Source organism: Sphaerodactylus townsendi, linkage group LG07 (assembly GCF_021028975.2).
Source record: "Sphaerodactylus townsendi isolate TG3544 linkage group LG07, MPM_Stown_v2.3, whole genome shotgun sequence".
NCBI classification, from domain to species: Eukaryota; Metazoa; Chordata; class Lepidosauria; order Squamata; family Sphaerodactylidae; genus Sphaerodactylus; species Sphaerodactylus townsendi.
In genome coordinates, this window is record NC_059431.1 from 94028363 (window position 1) to 94047201 (window position 18839).

At 42.9% G+C, this 18839-nt stretch overlaps 1 protein-coding gene across 1 annotated transcript in view; it reads right to left on the bottom strand.

Annotated features, from left to right (window-relative positions):
• Positions 1-18839, bottom strand: part of SVEP1 (sushi, von Willebrand factor type A, EGF and pentraxin domain containing 1) — a 121468-nt gene that overhangs the window by 24299 nt on the left and 78330 nt on the right. Inside the window, exons 31-39 of the mRNA XM_048503302.1 lie at positions 15644-15817; positions 14476-14595; positions 12563-12739; positions 11476-11560; positions 10368-10559; positions 8909-9076; positions 7050-7722; positions 3285-6079; positions 1630-1855 (exon numbers count right to left, since the gene is read on the bottom strand). Coding sequence (XP_048359259.1) covers positions 1630-1855; positions 3285-6079; positions 7050-7722; positions 8909-9076; positions 10368-10559; positions 11476-11560; positions 12563-12739; positions 14476-14595; positions 15644-15817 — 4610 coding nt within the window. The remainder of the gene's footprint in view (positions 1-1629; positions 1856-3284; positions 6080-7049; positions 7723-8908; positions 9077-10367; positions 10560-11475; positions 11561-12562; positions 12740-14475; positions 14596-15643; positions 15818-18839) is intronic.

An 18839-nucleotide genomic window follows, 5' to 3' on the forward strand; every position in this document is an offset into this window, starting at 1 on the left:
TATCTTTAAAGCTTGTTTAAATAATACAGCTACCAATGATGAGAATTCTACGAGTTACATTAAAAAATATAAAAAATGTGTGAAGGCTAATTGATTGCACAGCCAAACTAGGGCTTTTGTTTTCAAAACAACAATGTATCGGCATTCACTGAAAGCTGCTTTTGAAATAGGCTAGAGTTTTAAAAATAGTTTGCAGCACGCACTGCCACAGCATGTAATTTCCTACAGGCATGAGTTCTGGGGCCCACAAAGAGGTCTTTTCTGTAAACATTTTTTTGCATGGGGAAGAACCTCTGTGTGTGCAAAAAATGTGGGTGAAGAGTCACTTCTTCTGCAGAAGAGAATGTCCAAAAACCCTCATGCGCACCAGTGCGCAGAAGTGCGTTAGACTGTGGTTAGGGTACATATCCCCTATGTACTGTTTTGGATTTTTGGAATTAGAAAACATAATCAGCTAAACAGATGGTTAGTACTTAAAATACATGGACTAAAAGGCATTAGAGAGCGTTAATAAACTACTGTCATTATGATCAGGTTACATAAAGAAAACCCATGGAGTGACTATCGGGCACAAGACGTCTGCTAAATTACATTTCCTGCCCTCTAATTCAAAAACCAAAAATTGTCTTTCTAACAAAATAATGTAACTGCACTTAAATGGCAGAGCCTTGCCTATATTTTATGATTTCCTCACATCCATCCCACATGATTAGATGTGCACTGCGAGTTCTGTGCTGTGAACTTAGTTCCCAGGCATATGAGGGCGGATTCAGATTGGGATCACTATATGAGGGCTTAGGACTCCCCCTTCCCCCCAACCAGTACATATGGTTGCCCCAATGAACCAAATGTCCAGTGACTTTTCTGAGCCTTTTCAGTTTTGAAAAAGTGTGTTGTGCGCACATTCTCTCTGGACACCATGACCCTAACTCAAATTGGCCTATATATATCTGGGAATTAAATTCTCACCCTGAAACTTGTAATGCATGTCTGATCATGCAAAGCTGAGAGAACTTAAGAAAAATGTAACATGTAGCTAGGCCTTGACAGATGGTGCTCTATTAGGAAGACTGAGTGCAGAAATTTCCAGGTGTATACATTTTTTTAAGGGCACTAAAGTTTTTGTTTTGTAGGAGAACTGTTCTGTGAAACTGAGGCCCTTTCCGCACGGGTGGAAAAGAGCACCCCAGGGATGCTAAAAACAGCGTCCCTGGGGAGGAGTTCGCATGGCCGGTGCTGCTGCATTGCAGCAGCACTGGCCGTGCGAACTCCTCCCCAGGGATGCTGTTTTTCGGAAGCAGCGTCTTCCAACCGCTGCCGTGCGACCAGCAGTGGCTGAAAGGCGCCATTTCCCCCACACCGTCCCTGAACGCCTACCTTGTCTCCTGGCTTCTGGCTCGTCGCAGAGGCGTTCAGCGACGGCGCAGCCTGTGTGAAGGGTGCGCTGCCGCCTGCTGCCCTCCCGGGACCGTTTGTGCGAACGGTCCCAGGGGTGTGTGTCGGCATTGTTTATGCCGACGCATCCCCACACCATTGCTGTGCAGAAAGGGCCAAAATGTGACCCTCGGTAATGATTTTGGAAAGCTTGTGTATATGGGTACAAGACACAGACAGAAGGAAGATCCTTACCTGGCAGGTGGAAATGCCTGTTCCAGTCAGAAGGTAGCCTTCAGGACAGGACAAAATAATGCTCTTATTTGCAGTGAATTCAGTGCCAGATATAATGATATTTGTTATATCTGTAGGCAGGGGGCATTTCCTGGGGCAACAGGAAATACTGTTAGGGGACCAATGTCCATCTTCCTGACAGGTACATGAATCCATTTCTGTCTCCAACACATAACCCTCCAGACACCTGCAACATATAAGCCATATTCTGTGTCAGTAGTCACAGGAACATCTTAGACACATTTTTTTAAAAAAATTAGTAGTTATTAAATGTGTTTCTGATAAATATTGGTTGAGTTAATCAAAATCCAAAGTATTGCTCAAACTTGAACCAAAAGTACAGATTTGTTGCTCCTGAGCTGGATTATATCATTTCAGCAATTCCAGTGCAACAAAAATACTAGAAAATGGGACAAAATTCAGGCTGGTGTGGTAGTCCATTAGATGAGAAATCAACAAAATCTAACAGTCCAGTCCTAAGTAGAATTACATCCTTCTAAGTCCATTAAGTCAATGGGCTCAGAAGTATATAACTCTGCTTGCAATTTATTTACTTTGTTTTTTTACTCTACTTTTCTCCCCAATAAGGACCCAAGATGGTTTACAACATTCTCCATTTTATCCTTGCAACAACAATGTAAGGTAGGTTAGGCTGAGAATATCTGGCCCAAGGTTAGCCAGCAAGCTTCTCTGGAGGATCTGGGGTTCCATCCTGAGTATCCCAGATCTTAGTTTCCCTGATCACTGCACCATGATGGCTCTTAGAATGCACTATAGCTATTCATGCATATCTTGGCCTGTGATAAGTGGAGAAGGCACACATTTTAAGCTGTCATATTACCATTTCTGGTTTTAAGTTTGATATCTTAAATAGTTTTACATTTCTTTTAACTGAAATAATTATTAATATAGTTGGTATCTAGCCTAATGGAACCTCTCAGTTTGAAAATCATAAAATTTTCGGGATTATGCTTTGCTGTGGCTTAAATACTGCAAAATGGAATGCTTAATCCTGATCTTTCAGGGCCAAATTAAAATGTAATACAGGAGATTTGTAACCTGCAGAAATCACTGGAAGAGAAAAAAGAATTCTCAGACCCAGTAGAATAAATTTACCCTATCAGATAGCAGATATATTTTCAAATGTAAATCATTTTTCACAAATTGAACGAACACAGCAATGGCAAGGTAAAGCTGGCATCATTTTGGCTGATTAGTTTTTTTTAATTTTCCTTTTTTAAATTTTCCTTGAGGAAAATGTTTTGCATTCAAACATGGAACCCCCCTCTGAACTGATACTGAACTGAATTTACTCTCTTGGGTCTCATTCTGTTTTAAATGTAAGTCAGTCATAAGTTTCTAGAGGAGGAATATGTTAGACTTTCTTGCAGACAAAATAGACAAGATGTTGAAAGTCTCATCAAATTCCTAATCTTTTTATATTTATTTTTTAAAAAGCTAAGGGCGAAGATCACATAAATTAGCTTGATACCATGACACTGAGATTAATTTACCTCCCGGGCCATTTTCACAATATAAACTGTCCACCCCCTGAATGAAGAAAACTGTTGTCTTTTCAATTTGACCTTTTGACAGATAATATAAACTTCTCTTACCTGTACTGGACTTTGCTCCCATATTCTTGTGATACTCCGAGGGCAATGGCATGAGGCACAGAAGGTGGTGGTCCACAGGTCAGTAACATGCAGCTTGGATATGGCTTACTCCAGACACCCTTTTCTGTACACGTCAATTCTGGACTCCCTTGCATCACAAAGCCCATTTTGCAGTTGTAAAGGATAGTACTCTGATCCACAAAGCTGCTTCCATTGATAAACGCATTGGGGATTGTCGGTGGAGGGCCGCAGGAAACCTGCCCACAGTGTGGGAGGCCAGAGCTCCACCTGCCAGCAGCTTCGCAGGTGATTTCTGAAGGCCCCAGCAGTTTGAAACCATCTAGGCACTGAAACTGAACCCTTCTCCCACAACTGAAATCTTTACCTTTAACTACCCCGTTCTGTATGGTTGGCGCTGGGCATTCACAAAGCTGGCAAGAGGCAGGGACTCCGCTCCATAACCCATTAGGCAAGCACTGCCTCACTGGATTTCCCTGCAACTCATAACCAGGGAAGCAAATGTATTGTACGTACTCCCCAAAACTGAAGACAGAACCATTCAGAAAACCGTGAGAGATGTCCTCAGGTGGGCCACAGTTGACAGGCTCACAGAACGGAGCCTCCCCATCCCAGGTGCCATCAGCTTGGCAGGTATGTAAGGATGCTCCGTGCAATATATACCCTTCATTGCAGCGATACTCAATTTCCTTCCCAAAGCCCAATTCTGATCCACTAACTTGCCCATGAAGAAGTGGCAATGGCACATCACACTTAATTGCTACACACACCGGGGTGCCTCCGCTCCAGCTGGTGTCAGCAAGACAGACTCTTTTCTTATCCCCTTCTAGAAAGAAACCTTCATTGCAGCTGTACTCAATGGATTTTTGGAATGTATATTCTTCTCCGTTCACCCGGCCGTTCTCCAGTTCCAGAGGCTGGCTGCAGGAAGTGGGGATGCAGACTGGCTCGTGTCCATCCCATTGTTGATCAGCTTGGCACGTTCTCTTACCTGGACCGTTTAACTGAAACCCAGGATCACACTCATATTGGACTGTACTCCCATGATAGTAGGCATCACCTTTCACTGTGCCGTTTGCAGGCCTGCTGGGCGCTGTACATGATATCACTTCACAGGTAGGTGTTGAATCACTCCACTGCCTGCTGGATGTACAAAGTCTTGTGTCAGAGCCAATCAGCCTGTACCCTGGTTTACAAGTATACTGAGCTGTGCTTCCAAGGGTGTTCTCTGTGAAATGAACAAAGCCATTTTCGGGTGCTGGTAGCAGTTCACACTGGATAGAAATGCAGTTAGGAGCAGTGCCGTTCCAACTCCCATTCTCTTGGCAAGAAAGTGTGGGATTTCCTGAGAGTTCGTAGCCAGAATAGCAATTGTACAACACTGTGGTGCCATACAAATAGCTTGACAGTGGCAAAGTATTAACAGTCTTTGAGGAACTTTGGATTTCTCTGTGATTAGCAAGTACTAGAGAGAAAAGAGGTGGGCCAGGAATATGAACGCCTTCTTCTGGTATCCCTTCCTGGCTAAAAAGTTTCTCTCCACTGCTAATCGTTTCATATCCCCCAAAATCTATATGGGGAGGAAGGCCACAGTCTGTTGGCAGGCATACTGGGCTAATGCCAGACCACCCTGATTCTTCACAGCTCTGCATAGCAAGACCAAAAAGCTGGAATCCTGGAATACAGCTGTACATCACCATGGCACCGTAGCTGTAATCGGCACCTTCTACAAAGCCATTATCAATAGGCTGTGGGGGTTCACAGGTGATAGCCCTACAGGTTGGAGCTTCTGCATTCCATTCCCCAGTCTCCAAACAACTAAGGACATTCGGTCCTTCAAACTGGAATCCTCTGTCACACAAGTAGGTAACAGTCTGCTTGTAGTGCAGGTCTTCATACAAGTAGCGGCCGTTTTGAATCTCCTTTGGCTTGGAGCACTCAATGGGTTTGCAAGCTGGTTTTCCTCCAAGCCAATGGCCATCATCTCCACAAAGAATGGTCATGTTTCCCACCAGCTCAAAGCCTGGCTTACAGTTATATAGTGCAGTGCTGAGGTAAGTAAGACCCTGAACATCTACAATGCCGTTCTGTATTTCCTCTGGCTGTGGGCACTCCACTGGAATGCATTCTGGCAAAGGGGAGGTCCATGTACCATCTGCTTGGCAACTGATGGAAGACACTCCCTTGAGCAAAAACCCATCCATACACACGTAACTCACCATGCTACTAAAGTGAACAGAGGAAACTATGGGGTCTCCGAAAGGAATATAAGGAGGCCTAGGGCACAGTACCATTTTGCAGAATGGGAAAGAATCATTCCACTGCTGTGATGGCAAACATTTCAATACAGAGGCCCCATGTAAAACGTAGCCCTCTTTGCATGAAAACTCCACCACACCAACTTGATCGACCATTTCTTTCAGAACAAGCTGATTCTCAACTAGTGGTGGTTCTGAACACTTTGTTTGGACACACTTTGGATTCTGGGTTTTGTTCCAGGTCCCGTAATTCTGACAGACCCAGGAAGCATCTCCTGTCAGCTCATAGCCTTCCTCACAGAAGAAATAGACCTTGGCTCCCACCTCAAAACTTTCACCCTTGCTGAATCCGTGCTGGAGTGGAGGTGGTTTACCACAACTGAGGAGCACACAGGAAGGAGGTGTTTCACTGTGCCAGTGACGGTTGGCTTGACAAACATAGATGGGACTTCCAATTAGCTGGTAGCCAGCATTGCACTGATATCGCACTTCACTCCCAAAGACACGTCTTGTTGTGTCCTGACAAATAACAGAGTAAATGTTATGATTCACAATAAATAACGCAATTCTAGCCAACAGCTGGACTTTATCAGTAGTAGAATAACTTCATGGCTTGGGTTGGAATTACTAATATCCTCTTTGACAAACATTGAGTTCCCCCTAGACAGAATGTGTAAGCTTCAGTTTGAACTGAAGTGTCAAATTCAAATACTGACACAATTTTACCAGCAAAATACCAGCTTATAGTGCATTTCTGTTTGTATATATATAACTGCATAGTTATGGTTAAGTCTTATGTTGCCATAATTTGCTTCCTGATTCTGGATATACTCACAATAGAATCACAATTCTCTCTGACCTTGTTTATGGATATATTTGGACCATTAACAACAGCAATCTGAAAAATGATGGTGGATGACCCTAATTTATTCCAATTTTTGAAGAGGGAAACATTTGGATTGATGAACTGGTCCTAATTCTTATGAGTGTTTTAAAGCTGGGTTGGGAAATATCTGGGTGCTATTTGGGAAGGGGAAGAATATCAAAGGGGTATAATGCCACAGAGTCCACCTTCCAAAGGGGTCATTTTCTCCAGGTGAACTGATGGAGATCAATATGGAGATCAATTAAAATCCCAGGAAATCTCCAGTCATCACCTTGAAGCTGGCAACCCTAGTCAGTGATGTTGCATTTTAAATACTTTTACTTTATGAACCACTAAGGAAGGCCTTGTAGCCAAAATGCATTTGGATTTACTGAAAAAAATGTAAACTATTTTTATTGTATTGAAGCTCTGCTAGTTTATCATAAGTAACTAATTACCACTGTGAACCTATTCTTCTCAGAGGAAGCTCTATTTATCAGAATTCAGCCAATAAAGCATTCCCATTGCTATCTCAAGGAAATGTTCTGCTTTTTCCCAGCTTACTGAACCCTACAATGCTAATGTTGCTAGTACATCATAATGTACGGATGGTTCCAGCAGTACCTCAGAAAATCCATTTGCAAGTTTGGGTGGTTCTCCACAAGACACTGGGTGACAAGTCGGCATAGCACCACTCCAGGCTCCTGTTGCTTCGCACGTCCTCTTCTTCTGACCTTTGATGTAGTATCCCTTATTGCAGCTGTAAGCCATAATAGCCCCAAAACTGTAATTTGCGCCACTTGCATAGCCATTTTTAATACCAGGTGGCTCTCCGCAGCGAACAGGAATGCACTGGATAGCCAGTGGCGAAGGGTTCCACTGGCCACCCCGAACACACTCGATCTTAGCAGAAGTGTTTAGCACAAAGCCTTCCAAGCACTTGAAGCTCACAATGGACCCAGCTGCGTATTTGGCCTTGTTAGAGGATTCCAAGATGCTGTAGGACACAGACAGCGGCCTCTCACAAAAGTCAGCTATACATTTTGGAATATCTTTCTCGGCAGGGGGCACCCACTTTCCTTGCGCATTGCAAAGCAACTGCGAATTGCCTGCTAAGCTGTATCCATCAGAACAATAGTAGTAAGCTATATCCCCAAAAAGCCGATGGCCGCTCTCAGGGGAAGCGTGGTCCACAGCAGGTGGTTCATCACAGGAAACAGCCACACATTGCTGGTGGTTCATGTCCCATTTGCCCGTTGACAAACATTCGACAGTCTCAGGGCCAATTAGTGTATAGCTGGAAATGAGAAAAGAACAGCGGTATTAGGCTGATAACAGAATGGGGTGAGGTGGGGGGGGGGATCTACTTGGAGATATAACAATTCCAAAAATTCTGAAGCCAAGGAAAAAAAAATGTTGGACATTTGGAGAAAAATTGAAAAGTATGCAATGGTTACTTTCCTATCAAAATTTATCTCATTTTGCAACTTCAAACTGTACCAATGGAAAGCATGAGAAATTTAAAAGGGTAAATTCCTCAGTTTTCCAGAAGCAAAACTGTAAATGTTGGGGCTTGGAGACCCTGTGTTGAGTGGGAAGGAAGTTATAGAAATATTTTAAATAAATAAAATACTAAAGTGAGAGAAAGCTGCAAACAGTAGCATCCTATACTTTTTTAAATTTCCACTTGTTCCAGAAGGGGGAAAAAACCCAGTTTTTTATTGCTCTCTAAAATTTCTCAATTTTTCCAAAGTAAAACTGAACACAAAGTCCTCAGACTTTTTCATGCTATGCATCCTGAGTGAATAAAGCTTTGTCTTAGAAAAAGAATTCACCCGTTCCAAAAAAAGGAGGAAAAGTTTCACCAGTTTTTTTAAAAAGTTCTCTGCATCTGCTTGCGCGCCCCCTGTCCACGCCCCCATACCCCACCCCTGGGGAGGGGGCCTGGGGGGGGATTTGCTGCCCTCACACGATGCCAATGGCACGCGCCTGGGGCATGGTGCCCCCCTGCCCAGTTGCAGTTTTGACACTGAATTTTTGCACCACCTATACCTGTTCAAAAACTGATCTACAAAACTCCCTATTTTCTTCATCCCTCAAACTTAGATTTTCTCTGACTGGTATCTGTGGTGGTGGAAAGTGCCATCAAGACACAGTTGACTTATGGTGACCCCTATAGGGTTTTCAGGGCAAGAGACATTTAAAGTTGGTTCGCCACTGCCTTCCTCTGCAATGGCTGAGAGAGAAGTGTGATTGGCCCACGTCACTCAGCAGGCCTCATGTGGAAGAGTGGGGAACCGAACCCAGTTCTCCAGATCAGAGTCCGCCATTCTTAACCACTACACAGGCTTTCACATCTGATATTTGCATTAAACAAAAACAGTTCCAACACCTTGAACACCAAAACAAACCCTTTGGTTCCAAATATTCAATCTTACTTTAGGGTATGACCCAGTCAACATTAGTAGTGCTTAATTACATACCCTTCCTTACACGTATAAGTGATGCTGTTTCCAAAAGTAAAGTTGCTTCCACTAATAGTTGCATCTTTAATAACTGGAGGAAGACCACAGGAAACAATTTCACATTCTGGAGGTAGACTGCTCCAGTTACCTGAATCTTCACACACAAGTATGGGAGCTCCCCGCAGCCTAATAAACAGAAAACAGAAAACACACAACTTGGGAGGCTGATGGGATGGAGATCGTGCTGGTTGCTATCACAGGTGAGCTCTGAATGCATCTAGATCAGTGGTGGCGAACCTATGGCACTCCAGATGTTCATGGACTACAATTCCCATCAGCCCTGCCAGCATGGCCAATTTATAGTATGCAAAAAACAGAATTCTAACAGGTAAAAATATACAATGCACCTAGTAGTCTTTCAGGCCCTATTAAAACTCTTTTTTTAATAGTAGTAATTTCTCACAAGCTTGAATGTTGGGATGGTAGGCAGACTTATTGCAAGGAAATATGGATATGCATAGAACTAGAATTTTAAATGCAGGAAATGTGTGCCCTTACTCATTTGAGGCCATAGATTAAAATTATCATTTTTTTAAAGGGAAAAGTTTTTTGGAACAGTGAAGGCTCACTGTTGTATTGTGACCATCTATTTGTCTGGAATTTTCTGCAAATTGTACAAATGTATATGAACCCTGGAGTTGCTCAGTGCAAATACTCAGCATGTAAAAGTCAGGAAAAATTAATTTAAAAATATAGAAAATCTTCAAATCAAATTTAAATTCAAAACGCCATGAGAAGAGGAAGATGAATGCTTTCTGTTATAAGCAATGTTACATACACTAGTCAACGGGTACACATGCCACTCTTGCAACCACAGTCTAACAGTGCAATGCTAAGGAGAGTGCCCAGTCTAAATCCATTCATTTCAATGGGTTTAGACTAGACTCTAACCCTGCATAGGATTATGTTGAAAATGCATCCTTTCTGTTATCATCATCACTGCAACATCCAAAGCTGTTTCAGTCTTTATATTTACTGTAAATCTCTTAATTCTAATGTTTCTAGAATTTTTCTTGTGAAGGTCATGCAAGAGTCATGAAACAATTAAGCCTTCAGTGTAAATTGGAGCCTTTTCATTGTGATATAATTTGCTCATTTTGCCTTGCAAACCTTTTCAAAGATCCTTGAACACATGATAAAAAAATAATGAATTAAATGTTGGTAGGGCTGAATTCCAAAGAACCCGAAGAATAAATAAAAGGAGACTCACTTCTGAGTAGACTTGATTAGAATTGCCCCGATTCTATATGACTTTCTCATGAGTGTTAACATTTTACATAAAAAAAGAAAAAAGATTCTAAAACACTCCAACATGGGCCATTTTGCACAGCCATCTTCTATCGTCTCACAGATATATACATGAGCAGTTTTCTATTGATGCATTTCAGCAAAGGCACTCAATATACTTTTTGCTTACCTGTAGCCAGGGTCACATGTGTATGTTGCATTACAAAGAAATGTCAGACCACTCATTACATATTTTCCATTGTTTATTTCCTGTGGGAGAGGACATTTTACTAATTCACAGATTGGAGACGAGTGATTCCATGCACCGTTGGCAAGACAAACTGTTTCTTCTTCACCCACCAAATGGTATCCTTTATCACATCTGTATTTAGACATGAAAGAGACCATAAATATGACCAAGAACAAGGCTCTTCCCCAGTACCTTTGCTGCTGTTTAAGTTTAGGTTTCCATACTGCCCTCTGCTTGTAAACTATAGATTAGGCATAACAAACAGCTTGCAGGTTCTAAACTGTGTCAAAAGTTTGCATCCACCAGTCATGTGGTGAAGCTGAAGTTTGTCTCAGGGTTCCATCCCATTTCTCTGGATTTCCAAACAATTGCAAGGGAATGATTTGTTTACAGAATGAGCTGAGGATAGAGGTGACTAGCCAGTGTCACAAAGGCTAAGTGGCAACTCTGTTTGTGTATATGTGTGTGGGGTTATGAGTTGTCTGAGTCAATTCTATAAACAGTATAGTTTGGGGGAAGATGTTGAAATCTAGGTTGAATACTTAGAGAATGCCATTTGATTAAGACAGGTCATTTGATTTTACCCTTTGGAATTCATAGCTACAGCTCAGTTTGCCCTACTTGTGTCTACACAATTGCAGTGATCAATTGCAGTATTATGCACATTTCTATACTAATAAATTTTTGATTACAGGAGAGAGTAAAGTTGTTCAGTACTTGAATTTCAGAGGGGCCCTGCATTCACAGATAATTTAAAAATAAAAAATAAATAGGATTTTTAAAAAATTGAATGGTAGTTACAAAATTTCCTCTGAAAGTATTTCAACATGCAGTCATTTTGAAGTTCTGCAACAACAATACCTTTTACCTCCCAGAATTCCCCAACATATATTATAAAACTTGTAAAATTAAGAAAATTGATAACTTTAATATTGAAAATAGAGTTCTTCCAGTAATTTCTATCAAGCATATTTGCATTATGATCTCTTATTAATATTCATATATTTGGCTGCCAAGAAAAAAGTTGCAAATGCAATACTCCTCTTACCTGTACTTTACTTTGCTACCATATGTAAAATTTGAGCCTTCAATAGCACCATTTTTTGGAATAGCTGGGATACCACAGGAAATAGCTTGGAGAAAGTCACATAGAAAAGCATTATTATTTATTCATGTTATTATTTCATTTTCATTTTGTTAAATTTATAGACTGCCCTTCCCCAAAGGGCTCAGGGCGGTGAACAACCACAGTAAACAAAGCATTAAAAAAACAATAAAACCAGCACAGTACCCCAATAATTAAAACAGGAACCATATAAATATTAATATCAGATGGCGTCGGACTCCCCCTCCCTCCTCCACCCTTGCACCCACAGGAGATCAGATGGAATGGTGGCAGATGTATTTAGCCAAGCTAGCCAAATGCATGGCGGAACAGGTCCATCTTACAGGCCCTATGGAAACTCTGCAAGTCCCGCAGGGCCCTGATCTCTCTTGGTAACCTGTTCTACCAGGCAGGGGCCAGGGCCGTAAAGGCACTGGCCCGTGTAGAGGCCAGCCTGATTGCCTTTGGGCCAGAGATCACCAATAGGTCCTCCTCCGAGGAGCAGAGGGGCCTAATGGGGAGGTATGGGGAGAGGCGATCCCTCAGGTATGCAAGTCCGAGGCGGTGAATAGATTTGAAGGTCAAAACCAACACTTTAAACATGACCCGGTACTTGATCGGCAGCCAGTGCAGATGATAGAGGACCGGCGTAATCCGGTCCCTGCTTGAAGTCCCTGTGAGGAGCAAGGCCGCCGCATTCTGTACGATTTTTAATTTCCGGATCATGGCTAAAGGTAAGCCTGCGTAAAGCGAGTTACAGTAGTCTAGTCTGGAGGTGACCATTGCATGAATCACAGTGGCCAGATTGGGTTGGGAAAGGTAGGGGCCAGTTGCCGTGCCTGCTGCAGATGGCAAAAGGCTGTCTGGGCCGTCCGATGACCTGGGCCTCCAGTGACAGTGCTGGATCCAGGATCACCCCAAGGCTTTGGGAGATGCGTTTCAGGAATTCTAGTCAGAAAGATTCTCATTGCTTTCTTGAAAGCTTTAAGTATCTCTCTATCAATTGTAATGAGCATGCAGAAAACAATACCTTCACAGTACGGGATCTGGTGGCTCCATTTCCCAGACTCCAAACATGTAACACTGTTCACTCCTTTCAGCTGGTAGCCTTTATCACATGAGAAACTGACTTCACTACCAACCCGGTAGATGTCACCATGTGACTGGCCATTTTCAGGATCTTCTAGATGCTTGCAAATCACTGGTTCTTTGGAATCAGAAATAAGGTAGAACAGAACTTACTGACACCAGAAGTGACTCATGTGATTAGAAATGAAAACAAATAATGTAACATTTATAGTGCAATCCTAAGAAAAGTTATACCCATCTAAGTCCACTGACATCAACAGACTTAGAAGTATGGAATTCTGCCAAGAATTAAACTGATAAAGGGCTACTTGGGAAAGGTAAAGGTCCAGTCACAAGAAAGCAGGAATGTACATGTAAGCATTTTAAAGAATATTTTCAACCACTTTTTCTTTGCAGGAAAGAACTTATAGATATATGGATGTATAGATATTACATTTACAATACAATTCAGATTGGGGGGGGGGGGCTCTGTGCCAGTCAGAGATAGTGTAGCACTGCGCTGCCTTCAATGGAGCTCCAGGTGGTGTAGCAAGCAGTAGAGCAAAACATTTCCACTGCTGCTAGGAAGACTCCATAGGAAATAATGACTTAGGCACATGTTATTGTGGTGTAAATCACTGGCCTGTGCTGGGGGCGTTTCGGGTCGAAAGCCAGATGGAAGCCAACTAAGTTGGCTTCACCCTGGGAACACCCTAGCCCACCCCCAGCTGTCCCAGTGTCCATGTTTAAGCTGGCACAGCTCTTGGCCTGAAGGTTGCTTTTGGGTCAGGCATCATGGAGCTCCATGGCGCCTGCCTACCTCCCGTTTTATCCACCCTGCCAGCATAAGTGTCATTTACTCTGGTGGGGTGGGTAAATGCATAGACACAGGCCCGAACAGCCAATTCCACCCCTCCCATCTGGCTTGGGCTGCCCAGTACTTTGGGCAAAATGTGGTGTCAGATAATTTTTCATACATATTTTCCTCTGACAAGGCTGCCATGTTATCTAGTCTGCATCATAACTGGAAAGAAGCACATAAACACTCATTATTGAAGCACATAAACACTCATCATTGTTTCAGATTAGTCCCCCATGCTTTCAGAGACAAAAATTAAATAATAGAATGCAATTTCAAATGCACACTCAGTGTTAAGACTTCACATGCAGAATAGCGCACTTTCAATCCACTTTCAAAATTGTTTGCAAGTGAATTTTGTTATTCTGCACAGTAAAATCCAGCTGCAAAGTACATTGAAAGTGGATTGAAAGTGCATTATTCTGCATGAGTGGAAGGGGCCTTATAGCCAACAACATACAATGGAGTTCAAATTGCTTCCCATTACTCCTCTTTTAATTAATTAAACTGACTATATACATCTGAGATAATGCCTTTATTAAGTGATAGTGATCCTGAACTTATACTGGCAGTTGCAAAAATTTATTTCAATCCTTATGTTCCTTAAACAACAGGTTCAAACAATTCTGCCGCTCAAGATCTAGTTATCAAGGAACTTCTAAAGGACAAAGGAAAAAATATACAAAACTGGCACACCAGTAAATATATTTAAATAAAATATAGCTTTTTAAAAAAATCTTGGTTTAGTTTCAGAACTATAAGTTAGTTTTGTTGTAAAGACTCATCATTTTACCCTGCTTTTTCACAAATGGTGCAGCTTGGGAAAAATCAAGTTTTTTTAATAGGGTCTATGCCAGGTCCATTTAAAACTATTGAGATATTGAAGTTCTTGTGAGGTAGACAACTTGGGCTGACAGTGAGTGATTTCAACAGGAAATGAACAACTACTAAAACAAAATTCTAGATGTGTACCTCATACTTGCCTGGCCAACCTCAGTTACCTTGCCCTACTTTACCTGCACATTTCTTGCCATCTCCTGTATAAGGGTGAATGCAGGTACATATATAGGACCCATTTGTGTTGAGGCAGGAAGCATGTTCATCACAGTCAGAACCAACCGCACATTCATCAACATCTGCAAACATAACAGCCATCTTCAAAGGAGTGTTCATTATTAATATGGTTCTGTCTTTCTGCTTTCAAATCCTAATATATCTCTGACTTGTGCTATCTGTTCTTCAGATTTTTTTATCCTAAGATGATTGAAGGTCTCTTCCTGCTCTCACTTGCTTATTGGATTAATATATCACTATCTGTTACTGATGAGGTTTTAATGTTTGGTTTTATTATTGAATGTGACTAGAATACTGCTTTTAAATTGACATGACACCCTGAGCCTGGCTTTGGCTGGCATAGGGCAGGATGCAAATATAATAAAATAATAACAAATAATAAGCAACTGTCCATGCAGTCCTAAACAAAGTTACACCATTTTGTCTACTGACTTCAACAGACAACTCTGCTTAGGACCACATTGGTGGAAGTATCTGTCTTTGGGTTTAATTCAAGTCTTATTACTTTTCTCTGTTTCTCTTTCTTCTGTTTCTATCCTGGCCTCTATACTGTAAGCTCCCTAGAACATGGACCATGTTTTGCTTCTGTTATTCTGTAAATATTATCTAATAATACACTTGCTGGCCTCAAATTATTACCATCTCAGGACCTCTAAATCTGATTCTGTTGTTTGGTTTAAAAATTACATCTTTTATACCACAAGGATCTATTTAAAAACAATGAATGAAAAATGGGCAAGGCACACATTTTTCTGTTTTGTGTATACTGCTGCTTTATAAAGACAAAATAGCTTTTCTGAAACTACTAAATGAAACAGATGCAGAAGAGTGACAAAAACACAAATGTGCATTATGAATGGGGAAGGGAAGGAAAGGGAAAAGGATGGGAAAGGGAGGCCAGCTAAGATGGACAAAGACTGTTACTGCCCTCAGCAACACGCCTAGCATAACAGCTGTACCTTACAGGCTCTGTGAAATTGGGATAAATCCCACAGGGCCCTGGTCTCACTAGACTAAGTGCTCCAAAAGGCCGAGGCCAGCTAGAATTTTGTGACAGAAAGCTGCGCAGGATTTTTAGATGCATTTAATGATGCAATCAAGTGAACTCACCAAGGCAAGAGAATGAACCACCATTCCAGCTGCCATTGTCTGTACAAAGCATCCTGGAGTCACCCAATAAGTAATACCCACTGTTGCAGTGGTAGGTAACGGTGCTTCCAGCAAAGAAGTCCTCGGCAGAATAAAAGCCATTTTCCAAAGGTGGAGGCCCTCCACAACTTATCCCTGCAATCAGAACAACATTTACATGATGGATTAGATCTATTTGCTTAATCTCATATTTGACAAAAGTGTTGTGACCTTGAGTTTTAACTCTTGGTGGTGGCAGAAAGTGTCAAGTCGCAGAAAAGATAAGTCGCCAACTAATGCAACCCCAGAGAGCAATGTTCCCAGTAAGCCAGGCAGCTGCATAGCCACTGTATGAGGAGCTGCCCAGCAGGGGGAGCTCTCCCAGGTGGCTCTCAGTTCCACTCAGGCCCTTTCTGCATAGGCCATCTAACATAATATAAGGACTGGATGTAATCTGTTATGGGGGTGGGCGGACTTCGCACAGTTCTTGCCCTTGTACTGGGTCTGTCCTGTTTTATCTGCCCCAACACAGGTTAAACAAGAATCGTGCTATCTGCAATCCGTTTTAGAAAGGCCAGGTTGGAGCCACCACCAAGTGAAAGGTCAGGTTGGAGCCGCTCCCGCATGGGAGGCACGTTACTCGGCTGTGCCTGATTGTTTTCTCCTCTCCACCTCTCTCCTGTGTAGCCGCACAGGAGAGTACAGACATAGCCATGCAGGAGATCACAGACGTCCAGAGACGTCAGTATGGCTGCTGGGGTCGTCCATTGCTGGCTACGTTGCTACACAGCTGAGAGAGGAAAGTAAACAAACAACAGATATGCCTCCATGCAAAGGTACCTTGGCCAGCTGCATTGGCTTCGGGGCCACTCTTGTGGAGGCATGCAAACAGTCTGAGGCTGCATTGGGCTCATGGACCACAGCTGCACCCCTCGTTTATTGGCCCATGCATAAAAGGCCTCAGTGTCTGTGACATTCTGTGCAGTACTGGGGAAGGATCAGAAGGATTACTGCCAGATATTTTTCCAGGCAAGAGTTTTGGGAGTCGGTTCGTCATTTCCTGCCTTTGCACAGCAACCTCGGTCTTCCTTGGGGGTCTCCTATCCAAATACTAACCAGGGACAACCTTGCTGTGCTTCCAAGATCTGATATGATGGGGCTAGCCCCAAAAAGGCTTATTTTGTTTCCCCGCTCCTGCATGTGAAGCTGACAGACCTCGGATCTGGAAATCACGGAAACTGTAGATTTGTTCTAAAGCCTTTAATTCAGAGAGTAGGTAACATCGTAAAAGAGGAATCTGGCAATTCCTGCACAAACCCCTTACCCATTGCCCCCTCCCACCAAGCCAAACAACTTCAGCTTCCCCCTACAAACTGCAAAGCATTCACTACAAAGCATTGCAAGCCTGAGAACAGTTCACACTTTCCTTTGACAAGAACTGTGTCCGGGATACCCTGGGGCACTGGGGGGAAGACCAGTTGGCACTGACAGGCTCAGTCCTGACAGAAGCCTGCTGGCTGAGTCATCTCTGAACTCTCTCAATGCACCCCCTCCCACTGCCCCCAAAGCAAAGTTCACCAAGACTGGATGCTATTACCAGGAGGGCCTCCTGGAGCCACCTGGAAAGTCTGGTGCACCTACCTTGAAAAATGTACAGCCTGCTTACACACTCAGAAATTCCCCATTGGCTACAATGGAGCCACTGCAGAGAACAGAATCTGCCAGGCCCTTCAGCAAGTTCTATGGTTGGAAAAAATAACTTTTCCCACCATAGACTTCAATGGGGCTTGCTGTTATGCCCAGCTGGCTCTGTGGTAGAAGTTTCAATGGGGGGCATTCTGGTGGGGGGTCTTGCTCTGGGTAGGGGCACTTATTTCCTGCAGGACTTGAAGGTGAACCTGATGCCCACAGCATTTGCCCCTCCCAAGCAAACTTTAGCAAAGTTGGCTGGTTCCTTTCAGGAGACTCACACCAGCAGCCCTGCTGTAAATTAGGCACCCCTACCCAGAACAATTCCCCCAGACACTGCCCCCAAATCTCCAGCACAGACCCAGCTGGGAATAACAGCAAGTCCCACATGAAGTGTATGGTGGGAAAAATTTAATTTTCCCCACCATAAAACTTGCTGAAGAGAGCTGGGAGATTCTGTGCTCTGAAGTGGCTCCATGGCAGCCAATGGGGAATTTCTGGGGGAGGGCTGTGGGGTGCACATTTTTCAAAATAGAGGCACAAAACTTTCAGAGCATCTTCAGGAGATTCTCTTGATGACACCACCCAGGTTTGGTGAACTATGCTTCAGGGGCGGTGGGAGATGGGCCCTACCATTTTGGGGGCCCATAACATTGAATCCCCTGAAGCAAAGGTCACCAAACCTGGGTTGTGTCATCAAGAGACTCTCTTGAAGACACCCTGAAAGTTTTGTGGCTTTACCTTGAAAAATGTGCACCCCACAGCCCTCCCCAAGAAATTCCCCATTGACTACAATGAAGTCAAGGCATTTCAGAACACAGAATGTGGGGAAATTTTTTTGAATGACTGTCAGGGATGCATTTCTAAATCTACTAGCACCAAACTTTTGGGGTCTCATACGGAGACTGTCCTTATGATATACCCCAAGTTTGGTGAAGTTTGGTTCAGGGAGGCCAAAGTTATGGACCCCCAAAGGGGTAGCACCCATCTGTTAGCTCCCAATGGAAACAATGGGGGATGGGGCACCCATTTTGGGGGTCCATAACTTTGGCCCCCCCCTGAACCAAACTTCACCAAACTTGGGGGGCATCATTAGCACAGTCCCCGAATCATATCCCTAAATCTTGGTGTTGCTAGCATTAAAAATGTGCCCCTTGCAGGCCAAAACATGAAAAAACACAAAAAATACAAAAAAATTCAAACGGATCTGTATTTTTCGGATATACCCGAATATTCGGGTATATCCAAATACGTTATTTGTCTTATTTGGGCATACAGATAATTTTATGCCCAAATAAATCTGAATCCGAACTTAACCGAATTTTTAGGGTATTTACCAACCCTAGTGGGCTATACTCTGTCTCAGATAGAGATGTTAGTAAGATCAGTTGAGGGGCAGCTGTGGACAAAATTGTATGCTTCCACTTTAGAATATAGCCCAGATCAAATAGGAGAATTATAATTCATTTGTACATGTTGCCTTTGTCAA